A 22,506-nucleotide genomic window follows, 5' to 3' on the forward strand; every position below is an offset into this window, starting at 1 on the left:
CTGTGTGATAGATACTCATGTTTAGTCCTCAGAATACCCCCAAGCCATCGTTCCTCTGAGACACCTTTCTTTATCTGAGTAAGAGTGACCACCCTCTCCTTGATGTTCTTCTGTTCTGCTTTATACCTTGTCACTATCTTTTACATGTAACTCCCTCCTCTCTCCGCTCCTCCTCCCCAGTGAAAGGTTTTTTAAGTATTTGGTCGCAAGTGGCCCACAGTAAGTAGAATTAAATTGTTGGGATGTCGAATCTCTGTGTGTTTCTGGTCAAGAGTGAAATCCCACTTTCTTTATGTTGTAGGTGAAAATTTAAGCATTAAAAACTGAATGTTGGTCTAAGTTAACATTGCTAAGAAAATAGTTGTGGATAAAGAAACTGCTCAATCAATCCAAGGCTCCTCCCTGCGCCCCCCTTATAGACTTTTTTTTTTTTTTTTTAGACTGTTTAAGATAAACAAATATAGCGTCTTAAAGTAGCTCTTGCTCTGGAAATTACCTTAGGGTAAATATGAATTTCAAAGAGGTATCCAATTCTGTGTTTGTAAGTCATTTTACTCTAATGAGAATTATTCAAGATTGAAATTATTTAATACAAAGAAACATTCTTTATTCGTACTGTGAGTAGCTGTGTTCCAAACATAGACCACAATACTGGCATTCTTGCTTGAGAAGTACAAGGAATAATGTCAAATTATTTTTGCAGCTTTTCTTTTTATTTTTTTTTGTCATAAAAATTTTCACAAAATTGTCCTGCTGATCATAGATTTTTACAGTTGGAAGGAACCTAAGAGATGCAGTCTAACTCCTTCCTGCCACCCAGAGAGGTGAAGCAATTTTTCCAAAGTCACGTAGCTAACTAATGACAGAACCGGCGAGAGAACAGAGTCCTTGATCCATTTTCCATAGTGTTACATTCCTTTGGAAAAAACTGCCTACTCACTCTTGGTTTTTAATTCTAGTTAGAGTCTTAGGGTAAGGTTTTCCCCTGTGAGTCACTACTGCTCTTTTGTTTTCTTGTGTGTGTGTCTGGGACCAAGCTATTAAGGGGGGTGGAGTTTTTTGTTGTTGTTGTTGTTGAACAATTGAACAGTGTAAGGCACTAAACAAGGAAAAGGCATCTGTCTGGTTAGCATGTGAGGGGTAGGGAAGAAGGGTTGTAGCTCAGACTCTCTGCTTTCAACATTAATAAGCAGGTATTTTAAAGTTGAGTTTCCTAACTTGGGGCCTGAATTCCCTAAAGTTTTATGAAAACTATGCAAATAGATACATACCTCCCAAGAAAAGAATGTGTAGCTTTCATCAAGTTATTAAAAGGTACATAGCTAAAAACTGTTGTTTTCTTCTTTAAAGGGAGGAAAAGCCAATAAGCAAACCTGAGAACCAGTTCCCGACTCTTGTACTCTAAATACTAATTATACTAGAGGCCTCCTTATTATCTCCAGCCGCCTTCTGTTGGTATGCCCTTTCCTGAAGATAAGCCTTCCCAGATGGCTTCCTGGATCTTGTCATGGAAGTCATTGGAGGCCCCAACCTTCTCGCAAGAACTTTTCCCATAGGTTTCCCAAGGCTGCCTTCTCTCCCTTCTCTGCCTATTGTTTCCAGCATAGGGTGGGAGACCCTGGGTTTTTTGTTCATTAGAAAACTTAGGGGTGTTTTTTCTATTACATTCTGGTTAAAAGGAATTTGTAAGCTGACTTGAGAGCCTGAGAGTATTTGCTATAAGAAAAAAAAATGCAATCAGGATTCCATTCAATACTTCGCACATTTACTTTTAGAATGCTTCTAGTTCTTCAGTTAGGGAATCTCTGGTCGAGAAACTCTTTCTACTTTCTAGAAACAGACTGAAAATCCGTGGATGGTGGCTTAGGAGTTACCCCGATCTGTCTCTAAAAATGTTTTAATTTAGTTTTTCTCTCCTGAATTTTATTAGATCTAAAAGAAATTACCCTTGAATAGGAATTCACTTTAATGGGCTTTCTTCCTAGAAAAGAACATAATATGTAAAGCACATTCTAGATTAAAAAAAATTTTTTTAATGTTTATTTCTGAGAGAGACAGACAGACAGACAGTGCAAGCTGGGGAATGGCAGAGAGAGAAGGAGACCCAGAATCCGAAGCAGGCTCCAGGCTCCGAGCCGTTAGCACAGAGCCCGACGTGGGGCTTGAACTCACGAACTGTGAGATCATGACCCGCGCCGAAGTCAGACGCTTAACTGACTGAGCCACACAGGCGCCCCTCTAAATTTTTAAGTTTAGCATCTGGACACACAAAGAGAAAGCGACCACTAAGATTAAAGTTGGAAGAATTTGTTTGTTCATTTATTTGTTAAAAAAGGCCGTATTGAGTACATGTCTTGAACCCTCAGGTGTCATGTTAGATGCTGGGAAATGAGAAGAGGTCTTTTCCCTTGTGAAGCTCATGTTCTTCTGGGGATACAGCTTAACAATTCCAACCCAGAATGCTAACTACTCTAATAGAGGTACAAAAAAAGCATTGGAGTCAGTACTCTGCCTAACCAGGAAGAAAAGTGGGGTGTTAGGGAAAACTTCCCAGAAAGGTGACCTGTACTTGAGTTGTATCTTAATAGGTTCAGTAGAAACTTGTCAGGCAAGAAGGAGTCTAGGTATAAGTGGTATTTTTGTGCCTTCCTCATTTTAACTACGTTTAACATTCGCCACTCTCTTATTTTGTATTTTCAATTAGAGCTCTAAACGAGAATGGAAGCCACTGGAGGACCGTAGCTGTACAGACATACCCTGGCTGCTGCTTTTTATTCTCTTCTGCATTGGAATGGTAAGGACACTCTCCTAGACAATCAGAACCTGGTGAACTCATGATCCAAGGGAATGATGGGGAATTGGTTTAAAGGGGGAGCTTGTTATTTATTTATTTATTCATTCATTCATTTATTTATTTATTTATTTATATTTAACCCCTCCTGAATTGCTTATAACAGGAGGTCCTAGGATATCATTGAAGCTGGTTATTTTTGTCCCATACAATTCATTGGTATTTGATACCCCTTGATTTTTTTTTTTTTTTCTTTTTTTAAGCTTACATGAGATAACATTAAGGGGATTGGAACTTTGTCTCTTTTACTAGATCATTTAAGGAAGCCAGATCATTCCACGTAAATTTCTGTGAATTGTGATCTTAATGGCATGTTGACCAGGGCACTGGCCATGGAGTCTTGAGTATTTATCCAACCCAATCACACAAACCTGATGGCTATTTTTGTACCAGTTTTCCTTTCAGGGACTTGGTGTATTCCTTTGTATAACATTAGAAGTTGTGCCAGGGGGTATCGACAGTGTTTCCAATTCTGACATCTTTTCATTCTTCCTGAAGAGGTGAAGCTGCTTGCTCACTGCTTCTGCCCATACTAGGCCCCTGCTGCCTGCTGTGTGTGCTGTACTGAGTGGCATCTCTCAGTTGGAGGTCGGGGGACTTGGTGATTTTCCATTGGGTATAGACGATGGAGGAGCAGAGTCCCTCGTACAGAGTGTCGGGGGTGTGCTGATTCAAACTGCATACCCATCCGGCCCTGCAGGGGTTTCTGACACAGCCTTCAGGGACTTGAGAGTCCCTGCCAGTGTGCTGGGCTGGAAAAGAAGGTTGGAAACAGCGGTTTTAAAGCTAGCTGATGTGTAGAGCTACAGTTAGAATGGACTTGGAAATCCTCATCTGGCTCATCACCCTCATTCTGCAGAGTGAGAAGCTCAAACCCAGAGATGGCAATGACCATCCCAAGGCACATTGTTAGTTATTAGCAGGGCTGAGAACAGAATCCCGGTCTCATAGTTTCCAGGGCAGTGCTCTTTTCTGCCACCTTGTTTCCTCTTCCTCAAGGGGACTGTGCAGACGGTATCGCTTTCTTTTTCGTGGTCTTTACAAACCAAAACACAAATACACTACCTCTGGCAGCCTTTTTTCACAAATACGTGAGCGTTTTTAACCCCCATTTCCCCATATCTTTTACAGAGCTTCTTTAGGAAAATCTTATTCTGTGTCCTCTGCAATGGTACACCCTGCAAATGCCACTTGAAAATCACAAAACTTGGGGTGCCTGGGTGGCTCAGTTGGTTGGGCATCTGGCTTCAGCTCAGGTCATGATCTCACAGTCTGTGAGTTCAAGCCCCATGTCGGGCTCTGCACTGACAGCTCAGAGCCTGAAGCCTGCTTCAGATTCTCTCTGCCTCTCTCTCTGCCACTCCCCAGCTCACACTCTGTCTCTCTCAAAAATAAAATGAAATAAATTAAAAAAAAAAAAAAAAAGAAAATCACAGAACTACCCTAAGCCTAATAGGCATAATTAGCAGGTGCCAGTTCTGAACTTGAAGAAAGGATAAGAAAGCAGTAGACTTTTTAAAGAGATATAATAAATTGAGTAAAATAAGGAGTGTTAGTTTTAAAGATAATAGCTTAGTTTCAAGAAACCTGAGATACTTAGAAAACATCAAAATACCCATTTCCTCACTTAGGACTTCTAAGATGTTGTTCAAGAGTCTACTTAGTTTAATGGAGTGGCACCTGAAATGCAGTGTGCATACAGAGTGTGGGAAAAATTTTTTTGTTAACAGAATTAGTCCACCACCTCTCCCCATACCCTGAATCATCCCTGAGACAAACAGCAGCTGACCTTTCGAAATTAGATTTATAAACACATGTACCTGCCACTCCAGGTGCTTTTGATTTTCTACTCTAAAACAGCTCCGGAAAGCATCATGAATGTTGATAGGCTGACTTGGGAGTGACCTGAGAGTAAGGAGTATTTGTTTACTGACATGTTTTAATGCAATGGTAATTAATGTTGATTTCAGTGCAGTGATAATTAAGACCCACTGTGTGTTCTTTTTATTTTTCTTTTATTAAAAAAAATTTTTTTTAATGTTTATTTTTTCAGAAAGAGACAGAGAGTATGAGCTGGGGAGGGGCAGACAGAGAGGGAGACACAGAATCCAAAGCAGGCTTCAGGCTCTGAGCGGTCAGCACAGAGCCTGATGCGGGGCTTGAACTCATATCACAAACCACGGGATCATGACCTGAGCAGAAGTCGGACGCCTAACCGGCTGAGCCACCCAGGCGCCCCCCCCCCCCCCACCCCCAACCCACTGTGTGTACTTTTAAATGCAGGCATAGTGTTATGTGTCTTGGAAGGATTTTTTTAATGGATTACCTCCATGGAGTTGAGCTAACCTCAAATTTTGCCATGCGGAAACTGGAGAAATTTTCAAGTTCTGTTGCCCACCATACTGGCACAACACAATAGTAGACCAATGTTTCTTTGTCTTCCGTGTATTCGTTTTGTATGGTTTTGAAAAGGTTTGTTTTTTTTCTTTTAGGATTTCATCCTATAGTACTTCTCAGAGAAACATTCATCAAACATTTATTGATTTATTGAGCATTGCCCTATGCTTGATGCTTTTGTATGTATTTATCTTGTTAAATTTTCCCAGTTATCTTATGAAATAGGTTTTATCCCTAGCTTATGAACAAGGTGTAACAAGGTTAAATATTTGCTTGTCTAAGAATATAATAATGGCAATACACAGCAAAGATAGAATAGGAACCAGAAGTTTCTGCCTATACTCTTTTGATCTAGTGGCCTTTCTGTCAACTTGTGACCTAATTTTCAAGTCATATCTTTATTCACTGTCCCTTACTTGTAGTTCTTTGCTCATTCCTTGATGTCTGTGCTTTGAAATATGTTAAGATCTTGTCTTATTTCATTCATCTTCACCATTAAATCTTATTTACACATGTTCACCTCTTCATAAATATTTGTACTTCTCTTTTATTTCCTCTCTTACATTCAAGATTTTTCCATGCTTACTTGCCTTGTCTAGAACTTAGGGTATTTTTCTTTTCTTTAATTTTATTTTAGGTGTGGGGGGGTGGGGGGAGTGCACATGAAAGTGTGGGAGAGAGGCCGAGGTGGGGAGAGAGAGAGAGAGAGAGAGAGAGAGAGAGAGAGAGGGAATGAGAATCTTAAGCAGGTTCCATGCCCAGCATGTAGCCTGATACAGGGCTCAATCCCATGACCGTGGATCACGACCTGAGCTGAAATCAAGAGTCAGATGCTTAACCAACTAAGCCACCCAGGTGCCCCAAGAACTTAGGTTATTTTCCAAAGCAAATTTCTACCAGCCTTCTTGAGAGCTATCATCTTCCCCATTTGAACTTTCATCAGTATTTTGAAATTATTGGACATACATTTAACTCCGTTCTAAAAAATTGCATGTAGCATTGTGCTTCTAAATTTCTATTTTCCCTTAAGGTAGTAATCAAGTTGTTCTCATATTAGACAATAAAAAAAATATTCGTTCCTGGGTCCCACCTCTGATTGTGATTTAATCTCTTTGTTCAATGTTCAGCCAGGATTGAGAGACCACTGTTTTAGGCACCAATAAACTGCTGAAGAGTTTTGAGCAAGAAATGATGTGACCGGGTTTAGGAAGATAGCCCTGGTAGCCAATGTTAAAGACGGTCTGTAAAGCCATTGTAAAGGGGGACCACTTTGAAGGTTGATGGAATAGTTCAGATAACATGTGGAAAACTGGAAATAAGGTAGTAATAAAGGAGAGGAAGAGAGAGCATCAATGTTGCAGGCAAGACAGAGGCAGAGTAAGGATGACTAAGAGGTTCTTGTGTTAGGGGTTCAGGTTAGGGCTTTTCAGCTCAAATCTGACTCCAGCTTGTAAGTTCCAAACCACAGTTTCTGTACACATGAAGGAACAAAAATAAGATGGATAAACAAATATTACTTTATTATTTTTTTTAATTTTTTAATGTTTTTATTTATTTTTGAGAGAGAGACACAGCGTGTGAGCAGGGGAGGGGCAGAAAGAAAGGGAGACACAGAATCCGAAGCAGACTCCAAGCTCTGAGCTGTCAGCACAGAGCCCAATGCAGGGCTCAACCCCACAAACCGTGAGATTATGACCTGAGCTGAAGTCGGATGCTCAACCAACTGAGCCACCCGGGCACCCCAATACTAATTTATTAGTCACCAGACAGTCACCTGATTATATCCAATAAAGAAATCCTTGGTGAAAATGACTTGTAGAATGAAGCTTGTGCCATGTGGGCTGAAGGTCCTTCCCATCTTGGATAGTGCAAGTTCATTCTCTCTCAGGGAGAGAGAGGTATGTATGAGAAGAGGGAAGAGATCCATCGGGACCCTATCTGCCCAGATCAGCTTACCACAGAAATCAGGAAAGAGAGGCGACTGGATGGCCCTAGTAGGAGTGCTTACCATGGGCAGTGGAAGGTAGAGAGACCTTACAATTTAGCCCTCTTACTTATTGCTTCTTACTGTGGACGAGGGGCTGTTCTGTATGTGACACAGAAACATTGAAATTTCACAACTACATTCTCATTTTACAGATAGAGACCAGAGGCACAGAGATAAGTTCAATAACTTGTCTAGATAACCCAGTGGCAGCATTGAACCCGGAAGAGAAGAGGTAGAAAAGGTGAGGCCTCAAGAGATAGTCCCTCCTTTGTTGCCCGGAATTGGGAACAACAGATAGTTATTTAGAACATGGATGCGGTAACCTTGCCGGCCAGTAAAATGTTGTCTCATCAGTATTTCAGATTCTGAGCAAACAGTTTAGCATTCTTACTTCCTCCGGCACAGTTAGGAAGCAATAGTGATGGCCAGAAGTGTGGAGGGGGGAGACTGAGCAGTACCCTCACTCCGTATCTTACATGTGCAGTCCAGTAAAGAATGAAATGACAAATGCAGACAGGGTATGTGCAGGAGAGGTGAGTGGTTTGGGGAAGTGTGGAATGAGAAGATGAATTCGACAGAAGTAGGGCATGGGTAAGGATAAGCACTGGGAAATGCAGAGTTGGAGCTTTGGAGAATGGTCTGGACTAGAGCTAGGCGTAGGAGACATCATTGCCTACGTTGTCCCTTCAGACTGCTTTCAAGGACCTTTTTTTAATTTTATAGCATTAGTCTAGTTCCCAGAGCATAGTGTTTCTACCTCATTAACTATTGTTGAGCATGCAGCACCTAGTGAAAGACTCAGAGACTCACTGCAGTATTTAGTCATCTGTGTGATGGTCTGTGCTTTGCCAGGAAGAGGAAGAAAATTACCTTAAGGTTACCTGATCCAAATATGTACCTACTTAATGTTAAATCCTTTGTTTTTTTTTTTCCTCTTTTTATTATGGTAAAATATAAATAACATAAACTTTACCTTCTTAACTATTTTTACATTGATTACATGGATTTGGTTTTTAATTTAATTTTTTATTTTTTTATTAATTTTATTATTTTTTTAAATTTACCTCCAAATTAGGTAGCGTATAGTGCAACAATGATTTCAGGAGTAGATTCCTTAATGCTCCTTACCCATTTAGCGCATTACCCCCTCCCATACTCCCTCCAGTAACCCTATGTTCTCCATATCCATGAGTCTCTTATGTTTTGTCCCCCTCCCTGCCTTCATATTATTTTTGTTTCCCTTCCCTTATGTTCATCTGTTTTGTCTCTCAAAGTCCTCATATAGTGAAGTCATAGGATATTTGTCTTTCTCTGACTAATTTCACTTAGCATAATACCTTCCAATTCCATCCATGTAGTTGCAAATGGCAAGATTTCATTATTTTTGATTGCCGAGTAATACTCCATTGTATATATATACCACATCTTCTTTATCCATTCATCCATTGAGGGACATTTGGGCTCTTTCCATACTTTGGCTATTGTTGATAGTGCTGCTATAAACATTGGAGTGCATGTGTCCCTTTGAAACAGCACAACTGTATCCTTGGATAAATACCTACTAGTGCAATTGCTGGGTCATAGGGTAGTTCTATTTTGAGTTTTTTGAGAAACCTCCATACTGGTTTCCAGAGTGGCTGCACCAGCTTGCATTCCCAGGATTTTCTTTTTATTTATTTATTTATTTATTTATTTATTTATTTATTTTATTATAGAGAGAGAGAGCAAAAGCAGGGGAGGGACAGAGAGAGAGAGAGAGAGAAAATCAGCGCAGAGCCTGATGCAGGGCTTGATATCATGACCATGAGATCATGACCTGAGCCGAAATCGGGAGTTGGATGCTTAACTGACTGAGCCACCCATGTACCCCTAAATTGATTTGCTTTTAACCTACTCTTGTTTTTGTATTCTTGGTCACTATGCTGGACCAAATGGGCTTATACTTCTTCCTGCAAGTATACTCTGAAAAATTTTACTTTGTGTCTACTTTCCCTTAGGATCATAAATTTTGAGAAGAGGAAAGTGCTTTAGAGATTAATCTAGTTAAACCCAGGAAACTGAGGCTCAGAATTTAAAGTGACTTACTCAAGATCATAGGGAGTATTTGTATCAGAGCTGGGTTCAGTGTCTAGTATTCCCTGTTTGTGTTTTTTCTTTTTTTTCATTGCTCAAGCTGCCCATGAAACTGAGCCTATCTGATTTTGCTTCCTCATACCGCATGATTGTCTAGCCTTTTGAGAACATTTCAGTTCTTTTTTTTTTTTTTTTAACGTTTATTTTTTTGAGAGACAGAGAAAGACAGAGCTCAAGTGGGGGAGGGGGAAAGAGGGAGACAAAGAATCTGAAGCAGGCTCCAGGTTCCCAGCTGGAGTCAGCTGATGCAGGGCTCGAACTCACAAACCATGAGATCATGACCTGAGCCAAAGTTGGCTGCTTAACCAACTGAGCCACCCAGGTGCCCCCATTTCAGTTATTTTAGGGTAAACTTTATGTATTTTAACCTTTTTGTACCCTGCATAGCATCTTGCATTTGTAAATGCTCAGTAAATACTTATTGGGTGTATATTTTCTAGACTTCCAAACATTCTTGCTTATTGATTCTTTCTTCTTTGTTAGAGTAATACATCCTATTAATGTGTGAAGAAATCCAGAAATCTGGAAGATTGGAAAAATTAAAAAAATATTTTTTTAGTTTGTATAAATATTAGTTATTCATCAGGTATTCTTTTTATAAAATGTATTTATTTTGAGAGAGTGTGTGTGCACACGTGAGCAGGGGAGGCACAGAGAGAGGGGGAGAGAGGATCCCAAGCAGGCTCTATGCTGTCAGCACAGAGCCCAATTTGGGGCTCAATCCCACAAACTGTGAGATCGTGACCTGAGCCGAAATTAAGAGTCAGATGCTAACTGACTGAACCATCCAGGTGCCCCTGCATCAGGCATTCTTGTCCTGTCTTCTAGGTCCTAATAGCCTTCCTTGTCTCCGGGTTCTCAGAAAAGGAGGAACAGAAGCCAAATGCTGCTTCAAGGTTTGACAAATTAGTGATTAGGAGATTGATTCCAAGCTTTCACTGAGTTTAGGAATAGAGGTAGAGGATTAGGTATAGAACTAAAGGAGGTAGTATCGAAGGGGAAAAAAAGAGCCTAGATATACTTTCATTTCAGAGCTATAAACATAAATCTTTTCCCCCATCTTTCTATTTTGAAACATTTTACTAGATTTGTATTTCATCCCCACCCGCCACACGCCACATGTGTTTTTGTTGACCGTTTTTTTTCCACACCCAAAACCCAAACTAAGGCTTTCGCCTTGCTCAGTTGCATGGTAAGGCTCCAGGTTTGAAATTCATACATGCTTGTGACATAAAATGTGTCCCCTTTTTTGACTACTAGTGAATGAAACTAAGCAAATCCTCCTTAAATTGAACTAATGAGTGCAGTTCAGAAATGGTCTGTCTCCCTCTGAGGCAGTAGGCACTTCCTAGTTTGCCAGATCTGGCGTGGGATCCACCACTGCCGTATGCCTTTATCTGATTTGAGTCACCTTCTGTTTGTGATTAGATTTGTCTGCTCCTTCTCTCTCTCTCTCTCTCAAAATAGCTGTTCTGAAAGCAATTCAGTAAATCAGTCCTTTTAAGATTTTAGCCATGGTTCTCTTCCTTACTAATAGGCTTACTTTCTCTGCAGTGATTGCTCTCTTCTATAGGCATATAAAAGCTTTCCTCATCCCCCTTATCATTTGCTTCATTAATATGATTTCCTTCTCTTGAATGCCTCTTCCTCTCCCCGCTTAGAGCCATTAAATTATTGAGTGCATTCTGTAAAGTTTCTCTCATCCTATTTTAATTTCGTGCACCACATTTTTTTTTTCTCATCTGAAACTTATATTGCTTCCTGCATTTGGATTTCAGAATTTTTTGTTTTTTAAAGGAGATTGTATTTTTAATTATATTTGGCCTAATTCCCCATTGTGAGTACGTGTACCATATGGGAAGTCCCTGGGATAACAGTCATGGTTTCTTCCTATCTTCTTAGCTTATTATTCTCCTTCCTTTCTCCCCTGAAGCTTCTCACCCTCTCTTCTCTAATGCTTTTGTAAACTACTAAGAAGTTTAAATGGCCAGTGTGAAAATATGTCAGTGTCCCCATTTTACCATATATATGTAACATTTATAATTTATACTCTGCCTACATCCCAGAGGGATGTGAGGTGGCTTATGATAAAAAAAAAAAAAAAAAAAAAGAACCTCACATGTCCCACAGTACTGTTAAAAATAGTCAGAAAGGGAAATCAGAAGCCATTGAAAGGAATCTGTAACACAAAGTACGTATCAAACATAGGAAAATTTCTATAAAAAGTGAAAGAAGAACATAACCTTTTAATTATGCAAGGGCCTTGCCATTTTCACTATAGTGGAAGAAGATTGTAATTGTGGTCTAAATGTTTCTGTGTAGTGACAGAGTTACAGTATTTCTCATTTTCCCCCTAGACATTTTTGTTCTGAACGAAGAGAACTGAAGGAGTGTTTGGTTAGTCCCCAATTACCATTGTCAACCTCTTTGGTCTGGCTTCACCATTCAGATTTCCCACTGCCAGCTACCATGTCTTGGTCACCAGCTGTGTACCAGACCAGCGAGGGATTAGATGTGCATTGTCTCGTTTACTCCTCATCACTGGGTTGTGAAATAGAGGTTGGGGCTCTGTGTTAGGGATGAGGAGGAAATACTCTAAGTAGGTAACTGGATCAGAGTCGCATAGGTAGTACGTGGTAGAGTGAGGGTTTAAATCCAGATCTTTCTGGGTTCCCTTTCTGTTACTTGGTGATTCTTCTTGTCAAAGAACTGTATTGGCAAATTAGCCGTTCAACCTCCTAATGTTTACCTCCACTTCCAGTTTTTGTTCAGTATAGGATTTCCCAATGATAGGTTCAGGGATCTGCTTAAGATGGAATGCTGATTTGAACATGTGTATGTGTGCAGGGGATTAATTTTTTTTATTTTCTTATGTTTTCATATTGGCTTGAAGTCCTGACATAGAACTAATTGTCTTGCATTTTTCTTGGAAGAGTCAGGAGAGAGGGAGTGGGCCACAAGGTGAGGGTGCATGGGTGAGTCCTGACCAGCCTATGCCTGACCCTAGTGCTAGCAGTTAGCTTTGAGGCAGAAGGGTACTAACATTTTTATTGAAACAGGACACTTACATGCATTATTTCGTGTCATTCTCACAGCAGCCTTTGTGGTAAGTGGTTTTAGCCTCAATTTATAGACGGGAAAACTGAAGCACAGAGCATTTAGCAAGTTTGTCCAATGTCACACAAGTAGAAAATGGAGTTCTCAGTGAAGCTTAATCTGCCCCCGGAGCCCATGGTCTTTTCCTTTACATGTTCTCATTTCTAACAATACTAGCTAATATTTATTGAGCTCTTACTATGTGCCAAGCAGGATTCTTAGCACTTTATAGGATTATTTCATTTAATCCTTACAGCAGTCTTATGAGCTACACAGTCATTATCTCCATTTCACAGGTGAGTAAATTGAGGTGTGGAGAGTTAAAGTAACCTGGCAAGGATCAGAAGGCATGGCAGTGGCAAATCTGGGATAGTCTCCACTTCTGGAGTTGACTTTCTTGTAAACCGTAGTTTCAAGCAGTTTCTAGTATTTAGAGCCACACTCCTTACTCTTTTTCCTTACCTGCAAGATAAAAATAGAGGGGTCATTCAGAAAAAAAGAATTTGTTTGCCTTTTTAGGAAAGTAATTAAGGGGGGAATTACTTTTCTTGTAGGAACTGTGTGTGAGCACAGTACTTACCACCGTAGCCCTGAGACCTAGTATGGCTGACTGCTTCTATGAGTACTACTCGTGAGACTTGTCTATGATAAGTTAAACAGTGATAATCTCTACCTTCATTAACCACTTCAGTAAAGATAATCAAAACTCAACCTTTTAATGACCACATTGCAAGATTTTCTAGCCCCAGCCTTTTCTCCCAATTCGGTTGATCAGTAATGATTCACCTTACTTCCTATTCTTAATGCCTACCAGCCTGCAGTGGAATATAGGCTGTTACTGCTCTTCGTGCATACTTGATTTAGCAAGCATGATGCAGTTCGGAAGCATCTACAATTTATTTGCCTTGGGCACTCTGATGAATCATATTCCCATGAAATGAAGTGACCTTTGTGGCACACAGACTCAGTGCCTCACTCTCCTTGACTCTGCAATATTAAAAGCAGAGTAGTGTTTCATGGTGTAATTTTTTGGCTTGTCTACAGCTTTACTGAAGGAAGGAAACAGAACTGTTGTGGGCACCAAAGTGGTAATAATTCAAAACCCACGTACCTATTGTTCTTTGAATTTCTTTCTTTCATCGGTTGCTGTTAATTTAACAGAACTCTTTTACAACCAAAAACCGCTGAAGAATGAAACAAGCTGGGTTTGATTTTATGCTCTCATCTTTACTAGCTTCTATGGCTTTGGGCAACTTATTTAACCTCTCTGGGCCTCAGTTTCCTTATGAGGATTAGCGATAACGTCTGGTAAGCACCTAGTACAGAGCCTGGCACAGAGCAGATGTTCCATACAGAGAAGCTGCTCTTATTATTATAAAATGCAAAGACGATCTCATGATGTAAAAGCTTGAGATTTGTTTTGTTATGGTAGTAAATAGTGTTTCCCTGTGGACTTCTTTGTGCTGCTCATGTGAAATCCAAGGAAAACAGTAGAATAGTGTTTGCAATAAGGAAAGATAGCTCTTTGTTCCCCTCAACAGACAAAAGAAGCTCATTATCGTATCAAGTAGTGACTGTTGCTATTGAAATGGTTTATTTGTATGTTTTTTCTGTTTTTTTTTTTCTAGGGATTTATTTGTGGCTTTTCAGTAGCAACAGGTGCAGCAGCGAGACTAGTGTCAGGATACGACAGCTATGGAAATATCTGTGGGCAGAAAAATGCAAAGTTGGAAGCAATACCAAACAGTGGCATGGACCACACCCACCGGAAGTGAGTAGACTGTTGGCTGAATGAACTCCATGGAAACTTTGAACGGGGGTAGAAAATCCTGCTCTTTTATATTTTCTAATAATCTTCAGTAAGATATTATTTTCATATGACTCCTATGGGTGTTTTTAGTTTTTTAACTGTCCACTTGAATCATTCCTGGTTTTGGTTTCTAAATACATTTTCCAGGAAATAAAATGAGCTGCCAGGTTAAAATGGGTGACCTTCAGGGTTTAACGAGTAAAGGCTTGATTTGAGAGGATTATTCCTTTACTCTGTTTTCCCATTAGCCCATAGGTTGTACACAAAGTTTTAACTCAGGAAATAACATAATATTTTTTCTTCCTAAGATTGTACTTGATGGGAGAGAGAGGGATGGTAATGGATTTTGAAACATTAAAAGTATAATGAAACATTTTGTGATGCATCATTTATAAGTACAGTACGCATAAATTTCCAATTTTATAAAAGATACATTTTCTTTGTCAGACTTTAAAATTTGTTTTGAGTTCTCAAGCTTCATCTTTTGAATGTCTTGAAATTCCTTAATTGTCTTTTTTCTTCGGAGGAGCTATGACTTAATTTTTAATGTCTGTGAGGGAAATGTATTTCATGAAACATATTTTAGGTATGATGTCAGTATATTTGTCCACACGGTATATTTATGCCCTACTTGATTAGACAGGTCTAATAAATAAAGACAGATCTTCAGAATTAACCAAACTAATTTTAAAGTAATGGGTTATCCAATTCAATTAATGAACTTTATAGGAAAAGGCTAAGCAGTAGAAACATTTTTTTAGGCTATAGTTGTCTTAAGAAACATTTTCCAGGATGTGATAACTATTTTTATTATTAGATAAATCTGTTTGTTAAGTTATGGCCACTACCAGCAAATAGAAGATTAATTTGATAATTTCACAAACCTGAAGAGACCCAAATAGTTAGTAATATCTCAAAGATAGTTCCCCATTGGATGAAGGAATAATGCTATTCAAATAAATAAAATTTTAAATAATAATAATAAATATTTGTCTAGCATGCCATAGTTGGCAAACATATGATACCATGCTGTGAGGTAGGTGTAGCAGAGGCTTAGAGAGATTGAAATGATTTTCTCAAAAGTCTGGTTGGTCAGTGGAATATCAAACGCAGACCATGAGCTTTTCCCCTGATAAAGCACCTGCATCCCTTGACAGAAGTAAAAACTGGACTCACGGAGAGTAATTTGGAGGATTTTCATTTATCCTATTTTTTGATTGCCTCATAAAATTAACACAGATTTTAAGCCTTGTATTCTCGTAACAAGATAGCCCATATATATATATATATGTATATATGTATATATATATATATATGTGTATGTGTATATATATATGTATATATATATACATATATATATACACATATATATATATATATAACTTTTTATTTTGAAATAATTTTAGACCCATAGAAGTTGGAAAAATAGTACAGAATTCTACATCTTTTTTTTTTGTAGGTAGTGTTTTTTGCTGTCAAATACTGTTTGACTCGTTTTTTTTTTTTTTTTTAATGTTTGTTTTTGAAAGAGAGAGTGCAAGCAGGGGAGGGGTAGAGAAAGAGGGAGACACAGAATCGGAAGCAGGCTCCAGGCTCTGAGCTGTCAGCACAGAGCCCAACATGGGGCTCAAACCCACAAACTGTGAGATCATGACCTGAGCTGAAGTCAGATGCTTAACTGGCTGAGCCACCTGGGTGCCCCATGTTTGACTCTTTAACACTGTTCACATGTACCAACCATAAAATACCACTATTTAGATAATTTAGGAGGTTGGAAAAGGGCTCTCTTCCCTCAGGTCTGCTGCTCATATGAGGTCATACTCATGTATATGGCTTCTTTTGTAACTTGCTGATGGTTCCAAGCTTATTCTCACCATAAGGTTTGTGTAAATGTCACTCTTCACATTAACCTTGTGGAGGTTCATTTGGTCGATTTTTAATTTATATATACACACACACATACACACATATATGTGTGTATGTGTGTGTGTGTGTGTATTTTGGCCTCTCACAAAGAAAGCCTGCTTTTTATTCCAAAAAATGATTACTTTTCCCTGAGTGCTTAGCAGAGCTGGGAACCATTCATGGATAGCTGTAGGGGAAATAGTTTCCCGAGTATAGCTACACTTTAATTCGTGTGTACATGTTTATTTATTTTTGATCTCTCCTTGTTCTTCTCTGCATATAAACATTTTAGTACCGACCCATCTAAGTATTTCTACCTATAAATGGTATATATATTATTTAATGAACAATACGTTTTGAACGTATCTTTCTCAGGTAAGTCTATACTGTTTGGGTTTGAAAGAAGACACAGTGCCTTTGTGTTTGTTACCTTTATGCCATCTTCTTTTTCCTGCCACATGCATTAGTTTCCTCCTATATCATTTCCTGATATATCTTTGTCTTCATTATGAATACTAGGCCCTACTATAGCTATACATGTTTTTAAACCTGTTTTATCTGCTACTACCTCAACTTGACCTGGATCACTATTTTCTTTGGTTTCTTATCCTCGGTCCCTAGTACCTGATACTTATTAGGACCTACCTCCATACATATTTGTTGAATAGGTTAAAAATCTTGAATACAGGGGTGCCTGGGTGGCTCAGTCAGTTAAGCATGTGACTCTTGATTTTCGCTCAGGCCATGATCCCAGGGTCATGGGATCCAACCCCATGTTGGGCTCTGTGCTGGGCATGGAGACTGTTTCAGATTCTTTCTATTCCTTTCCCTCTCTACACCCCCTCTAAAAAAACAAATTAATTAATTAATTAACTAATTTTGTAAAAAAAGAAAAATCTTGAATATAACTAACTCTTTCTTGCCTTCATGAGTATTATTTCCTCTGTCAAGAAGAAAACTTTCTCCCATTCTTCACGTGGCTAAATTCTACTCACCCTTCAGCTCTCAATATAAATGTTATTTCCCAGGTGGCACCTGGGTGGTTAAGTCGGTTGAGTGTTCAACCTTACTTAGCTCAGGTCATGATCTCACAGTTCATCAGTTTGAGCCCCACATCGGTTTTGCTGCTGTTGGCACAGAGCCTGCTGTGGATCCTCTGTCACCCCCTCTCTCTGCTCCTCGCCTGCTTGTGCTCTCTCCTTCAAAAATAAATAAACATTATAAAAATAAATAAATGTTATTTCCCAGAAGGGTCTTTTCTGATCTCACAAATTTTTTTTTAAAATATTTATTTATTTTTGAGACAGAGACAGAGCATTGAACAGGGGAGGGGCAGAGAGAGAGGGAGACACAGAATCTGAAACGGGCTCCAGGCTCTGAGCTGTCAGCACAGAGCCCGACGCGGGGCTCGAACTCGTGGACTGTGAGATCATGACCCGAGCCGAAGTCGGCCGCTTAACTGACTGACCCACCCAGGCGCCCCAACAAATTATTTTTTTTTAATATTTACTTTTGAGAGAGAGAAAGACAGAGAGACAGAGCGCAAGGGGGGGAGGGGCAGAGAGAGAGGGAGACACAGAATCCGAAGCAGGCTCCAGGCTCCGAGCTGTCAGCACAGAGCCTGACACAGGGATTGAACCCACGAACTGTGAGATCATGACCTGAGCTGAAGTCGGATGCTTAACTGACTGAGCCACACAGGCGCCCCTGATCTCACACTTTAAATCAAGTGTTTAAAAATGCTCTCTCTTCTGGTGCCCAGTTGGCTCAGTCAGTAGAGCCTGCAACTCTTGATCTCAGGGTTGCGAGTTCAAGCCACATGTTGGGTGTAGAGTTTGCATACGTACATAAATACATAATCTCTCATTGTATCCTATAAACTTTTGCACTTATTTGTTAAATGTTTGGCTCTTCTAAGTTCCCTGAAAGCAGAAGTGAGGTATGTTTTGTTCATTACTATATCCTCAGTATTTGGAATGTAATAGGCACTTAATTAAATGTGTTTGAATGGGTAAAAAAAATATACATTTTTTTCTTAAAATATTCTTTAAGAAGTGAATTATCAAGTCTAAGAATCTGAATATTTTAAGATTGTTAATAAATATTGCTGATGAATATGGCTTTCCATAAAAAGGCTATTCCATTTACATTCCCACCAACAATGTCTGAGATTGCTTTATCTTTGCTAGTATTACTAGTTTATATTTTTCACTAATTTGGTTAACCAAAAAATGGTGTTGTATAGTTTTAATTTGCAGGTCTTTGGTTATTCATCAGCATGAGCCTTTTTCCTCCACACATTTGCTGGCCTCAGGACAACTGTTGTGCTGGCATTATCTATTCTTGGTCTTCTAATCTCTAATCTTCTCCATCCTTTATACTGTGATAGGATTAAGTTCTTTAAAACACTTTTTATGGTCATTTCCCTGCTCAAGAGCCTTTCGTTTAGTGTTGATGCCTATAGTATCGTAAATGAGCCCACTCAACACCTGCCATTCCAGGCTTCCCATGATCTAGATAGACCCTTTGTACCTATTCAGTCCTCTCCCACTGCTTCTCCGTGTAGTAGTAGTCTTGTCCAGGATATTCATTCTGTCTGTGTGCTGTCCGCTCTACCGCTCAGCTGCCAACCGAAGTTCTTGAAAGATGTAAGGGCCGGGGGGTCTCATAACTAACCTCTTCATGATATATTTCAAAACAGACTTTATCCCATAGCGATCTTTTATTACCTGAACTTTCCTGTCTCAAGTTTGTTTTTCTCTTGTCTTGAAGTTCTTCTTCAATTATATTGTGTGTTTCTTCTGCCTGCATTAATTATAATTTGCTAGGTAACAATATTGCATAAACTTAGTGGCTTAAAGCAAGACACATTTAGAATCTCAGAGTTTCCGTGGGTCAGGAATCTGGGTATGGCTTAGCTGGATCTCTTGCTTCAGAGGATCTCACAGGACTGCAATCGAGGTTTTGGTCAGGGCTGGGACTCTGCTTGGGAGCTCCCTTTCCAAGCTCATGTAGTTGTTGGCAGCACTCGGTCTTTCAAGATAGTTAGACTGAGAGCCTTAGCTCTTTATGGCTGTCAGCCCAGGGCCACCCTTGGTGCATGCTATATGGGCCACTCTGCACGGCGGCTTACTTCAAAGCCAGAGAGGGAAAGCATCAATAGAGAGAGTCTGCTAGCAAGATGAAAGTTAGATTTCATGTAATATAATTATAGAAGTGATGTCCTTTTACCTTTGCCATATTCTACATGTTAGAAGCAAGTCCCAAGTCCCACCCAAACTCAAGGGGAGGGAATAATTGGAGCATCTTAGAGTCTTCCGGCACCCTGCCCAACTCTGTCTCTCTCGAGTGCCATGTTTAGCTCCCAGATTTAAATACCCAAGAGTTATTCCATAGTAGCTTATTGAATTGAAATAGTAGAGGAAGGAAGAAAGTTAGAAGAGAAATGGGAAAGGGAATGCCTTTGACCTGTTCTAACCAGAAAATTTAAGATGCCAAGATGACTGTAAGAATTCCACTAGTAGTAAAGAAAAGGCAGTATTGTATTGCCTTACCATTCTTCTTGTAATGTGTTCTTTTTCTCCAAATAATATTTTTGACCTGACGATGTATTTACTGCAGTAATAAGGATGTATAGGAAAATGGTAGACAGTGTTTTATGAGATACAAGAAGGCCCCAACTTCAAATGGATTATGTTCCCAAAGTTCACTTTTAAGTTGGTTGTTTGAGATGTGTACAACTTTTCTGCGTAGAAACAATGCTATCAATAAGGTTTTGAGCCTGGGTTAACTCAGGAAAGTTCATTTATCTTAGAACCACATAGCATCAGAGATGAAAGACTTCTTTAAGATTATCTGGTGTGTAACCTCCTTAAAGTACCCCATCAAACATTGGTGAGTGCCAACTAAGGCTCAGAGAGGAAAATGACTTGTTTTGTAGCTGAGCTATTATTATAGCTGAGGTGCTAGAGAACGTGGGTAAGGCTTATGGTCTTTCTTTTTTTTCGGTTGTGGGGAGAGGGATAGTAATAATATATTTTGAACTCTGATCGACAATTCCAAAAACATCTCTTCCGCCACATTCTACATTGCCTACCATTTTCAAAACCATAAAGCTAGCTTTACAGTGTATGTGCCAATTTTTAGACAGAGAATTATTATTATTATAGAAATTGTTCCCAAAGGGGAAGCCCCTTTGAATAGAGCAGGGCTGTTTCTAGTTCTAAGATACAGGATTCATGGATGTGGGAACTGTAGTAGGATAAAACCTCTAGCTCTCTTGGCCCCTGGGGAGATGATTGGATGAGGGGAGGTATTGTGTTTCCTCCATGGATGTTACCTTGTCCTCGGTGTCTGGGACGGAAGAGGCTATGGTAAGGTGCCTGTGACTCTTAGCACGCATAGGTTATTGTAAAGCTAGGTTCACGTATGTAGGGAACTGCTTTAATCTTTTTTATATAGGTATTATATCATTATTAGAAATTTTTTCTCCATTCTGCAAACAACCCTAACAGAGTTTAGCAACTCTTTCTTTGTAACTCTTAAGTAATTTTCGCAGTCAGATAAGTGAGATATATCTCACTTATCAATATTGATTTTTCCATAGAGGTTCCAAAGATATATTTTTTGCACATATCTAACTTTCTTCTTTATCTTTTTATCTTTCCTCTGAGGAAGCCATTTAAAGCCCCAATCACTGATAAAGGCTCTTTGACCGTAAAATGTCTCTCTGATTTCAGATAATCAGTATTAACAGGATATGCGGGAAGTAGAGGTCTGAGGAGGTTGATGGCATACATTTGTAAGTAAAATCTATAGGGGGCATTTTATTTGAGACCTTTTTCAATTACCTTTGTAACCTGTGGCAGAGTATCTAGCGTGAGTTTTACTTCTTTCCTTTAACTGTCTCGTTCCCCAGAAATCCACAGTATAGAAGGTTTGTGCTGGAAGGGCCCTGGAGATCACGGAGCCCCTTCATTTTACAGGTGAAGAGACTGGGGTCTAGGAAACGTCAGTGGCTTGATGAAACAGTAGCATTAGGACTACCACCCCACTCTTCATGCCCTTGTGCTCTTTGTATTATATAGTGGTAAGTTCCTGTGATTCCATTACCACCCCCCACCCCCACCCCACGCACTTTTCACTTTTGGGGCATCTCCCTCTGGATTTTTAAAGATGAAAGACCTTTAGTAGAACATGCAGAGAAGAAGGGGCAGGTTACATAAATCAGTAAAGTCATAACTAAAAAAACTTTGAAACCTGTATAATCTATGAAGGCTTTGAATAATTTGAAGGCAGTTTTCTCTGTTTTTCTCTCAGATAAAGAACAGACATTTTAATGATTACGTCATTCTTATTTCACATTTGGGCATTTCTACCATTTGTGTGTGATTGATAGATTTTTATATTTTAGAGAGAGAGAGAGAGAGAGAACAGAGAAAAGGGGCAGAGGGAGAGAGATCAAGAATTTTAAGCAGGCTCCACGGTCAGTGCAGAACCCAACATGGGGCCCCATCCCACGACCCTGGGATCATGACCTGAGCCAAAATCAGGAGTTGGACGCTCAACTGACTGAGCCACCCAGGCCCCCCAGTTTGTGTGTTTTAAATACTTACTGGAAGATATGTAACTTAAACTGATAATGTTACTTTTTATTTAGTTGATTGTTTAATAGACAATAGTCTTCTTTTAAAGACACTCTCTATGTTTAAGATCTCTGTGTGGATACATCATTGGCCCCTGATTACCTTCCCTAAAGCTCAGGGCTCTATAGGTTCAGTGTCTGATTCAGTCTACTCCATGACACTTATAAAGGCTTATTTGGGGGTTGGTAGTGATACGGTAGAATTTAGAGAATGTGTTTACTCTTTAAACTACCCATAACAAGATTGCCCAGTTTCCTAGGCCTGCACCATGCTGTATACCCATCTATTTTAGGAAGAACATTTTTCTGTAATTAGTTAATATGTAAAACATGCCTTTTTTGAATACCTTTTAAGGAGTTACGAAATCTTGTTGACCATGCATACCTGTCCCTTTTTGAACAAGAAAAAGAACTGAAAAAGTAAAGTTAAAATTACTTGCCTTAAGGATCCTTTAATCAGCCAAGTACAGTTAGTTCTTCATGTTTATGGACCTAGGACTTCTGTCTCGTCTTCCTGATGACTTAAATTACTGTTTACTGAATGTCTATCATTCACCATTCTTTTTTTTTTTATTTTTTTATGTTTGTTTATTTTTTTTAATTTAAGAACATTTTTTAAATGTTTATTTATTAAGAGAGAGACAGAGTGTGAGAGAGGGAGGGGCAGAGAGGGAGACACAGAA

At 39.3% G+C, this 22,506-nt stretch overlaps 1 protein-coding gene across 3 annotated transcripts in view; it reads left to right on the forward strand.

The window, feature by feature from the left end:
* Positions 1-22,506, forward strand: part of SLC44A1 (solute carrier family 44 member 1) — a 202,127-nt gene that overhangs the window by 52,058 nt on the left and 127,563 nt on the right. For all 3 annotated transcript variants that reach the window (XM_078436620.2, XM_078436622.2, XM_078436621.2), the window contains exons 2-3: positions 2,705-2,794; positions 14,093-14,235. In XM_078436620.2, coding sequence (XP_078292746.1) covers positions 2,705-2,794; positions 14,093-14,235 — 233 coding nt within the window. The remainder of the gene's footprint in view (positions 1-2,704; positions 2,795-14,092; positions 14,236-22,506) is intronic.

This window comes from Panthera onca, chromosome D4 (assembly GCF_046562875.1).
Source record: "Panthera onca isolate mPanOnc1 chromosome D4, mPanOnc1 haplotype 2, whole genome shotgun sequence".
Taxonomy (NCBI): domain Eukaryota; kingdom Metazoa; phylum Chordata; class Mammalia; order Carnivora; family Felidae; genus Panthera; species Panthera onca.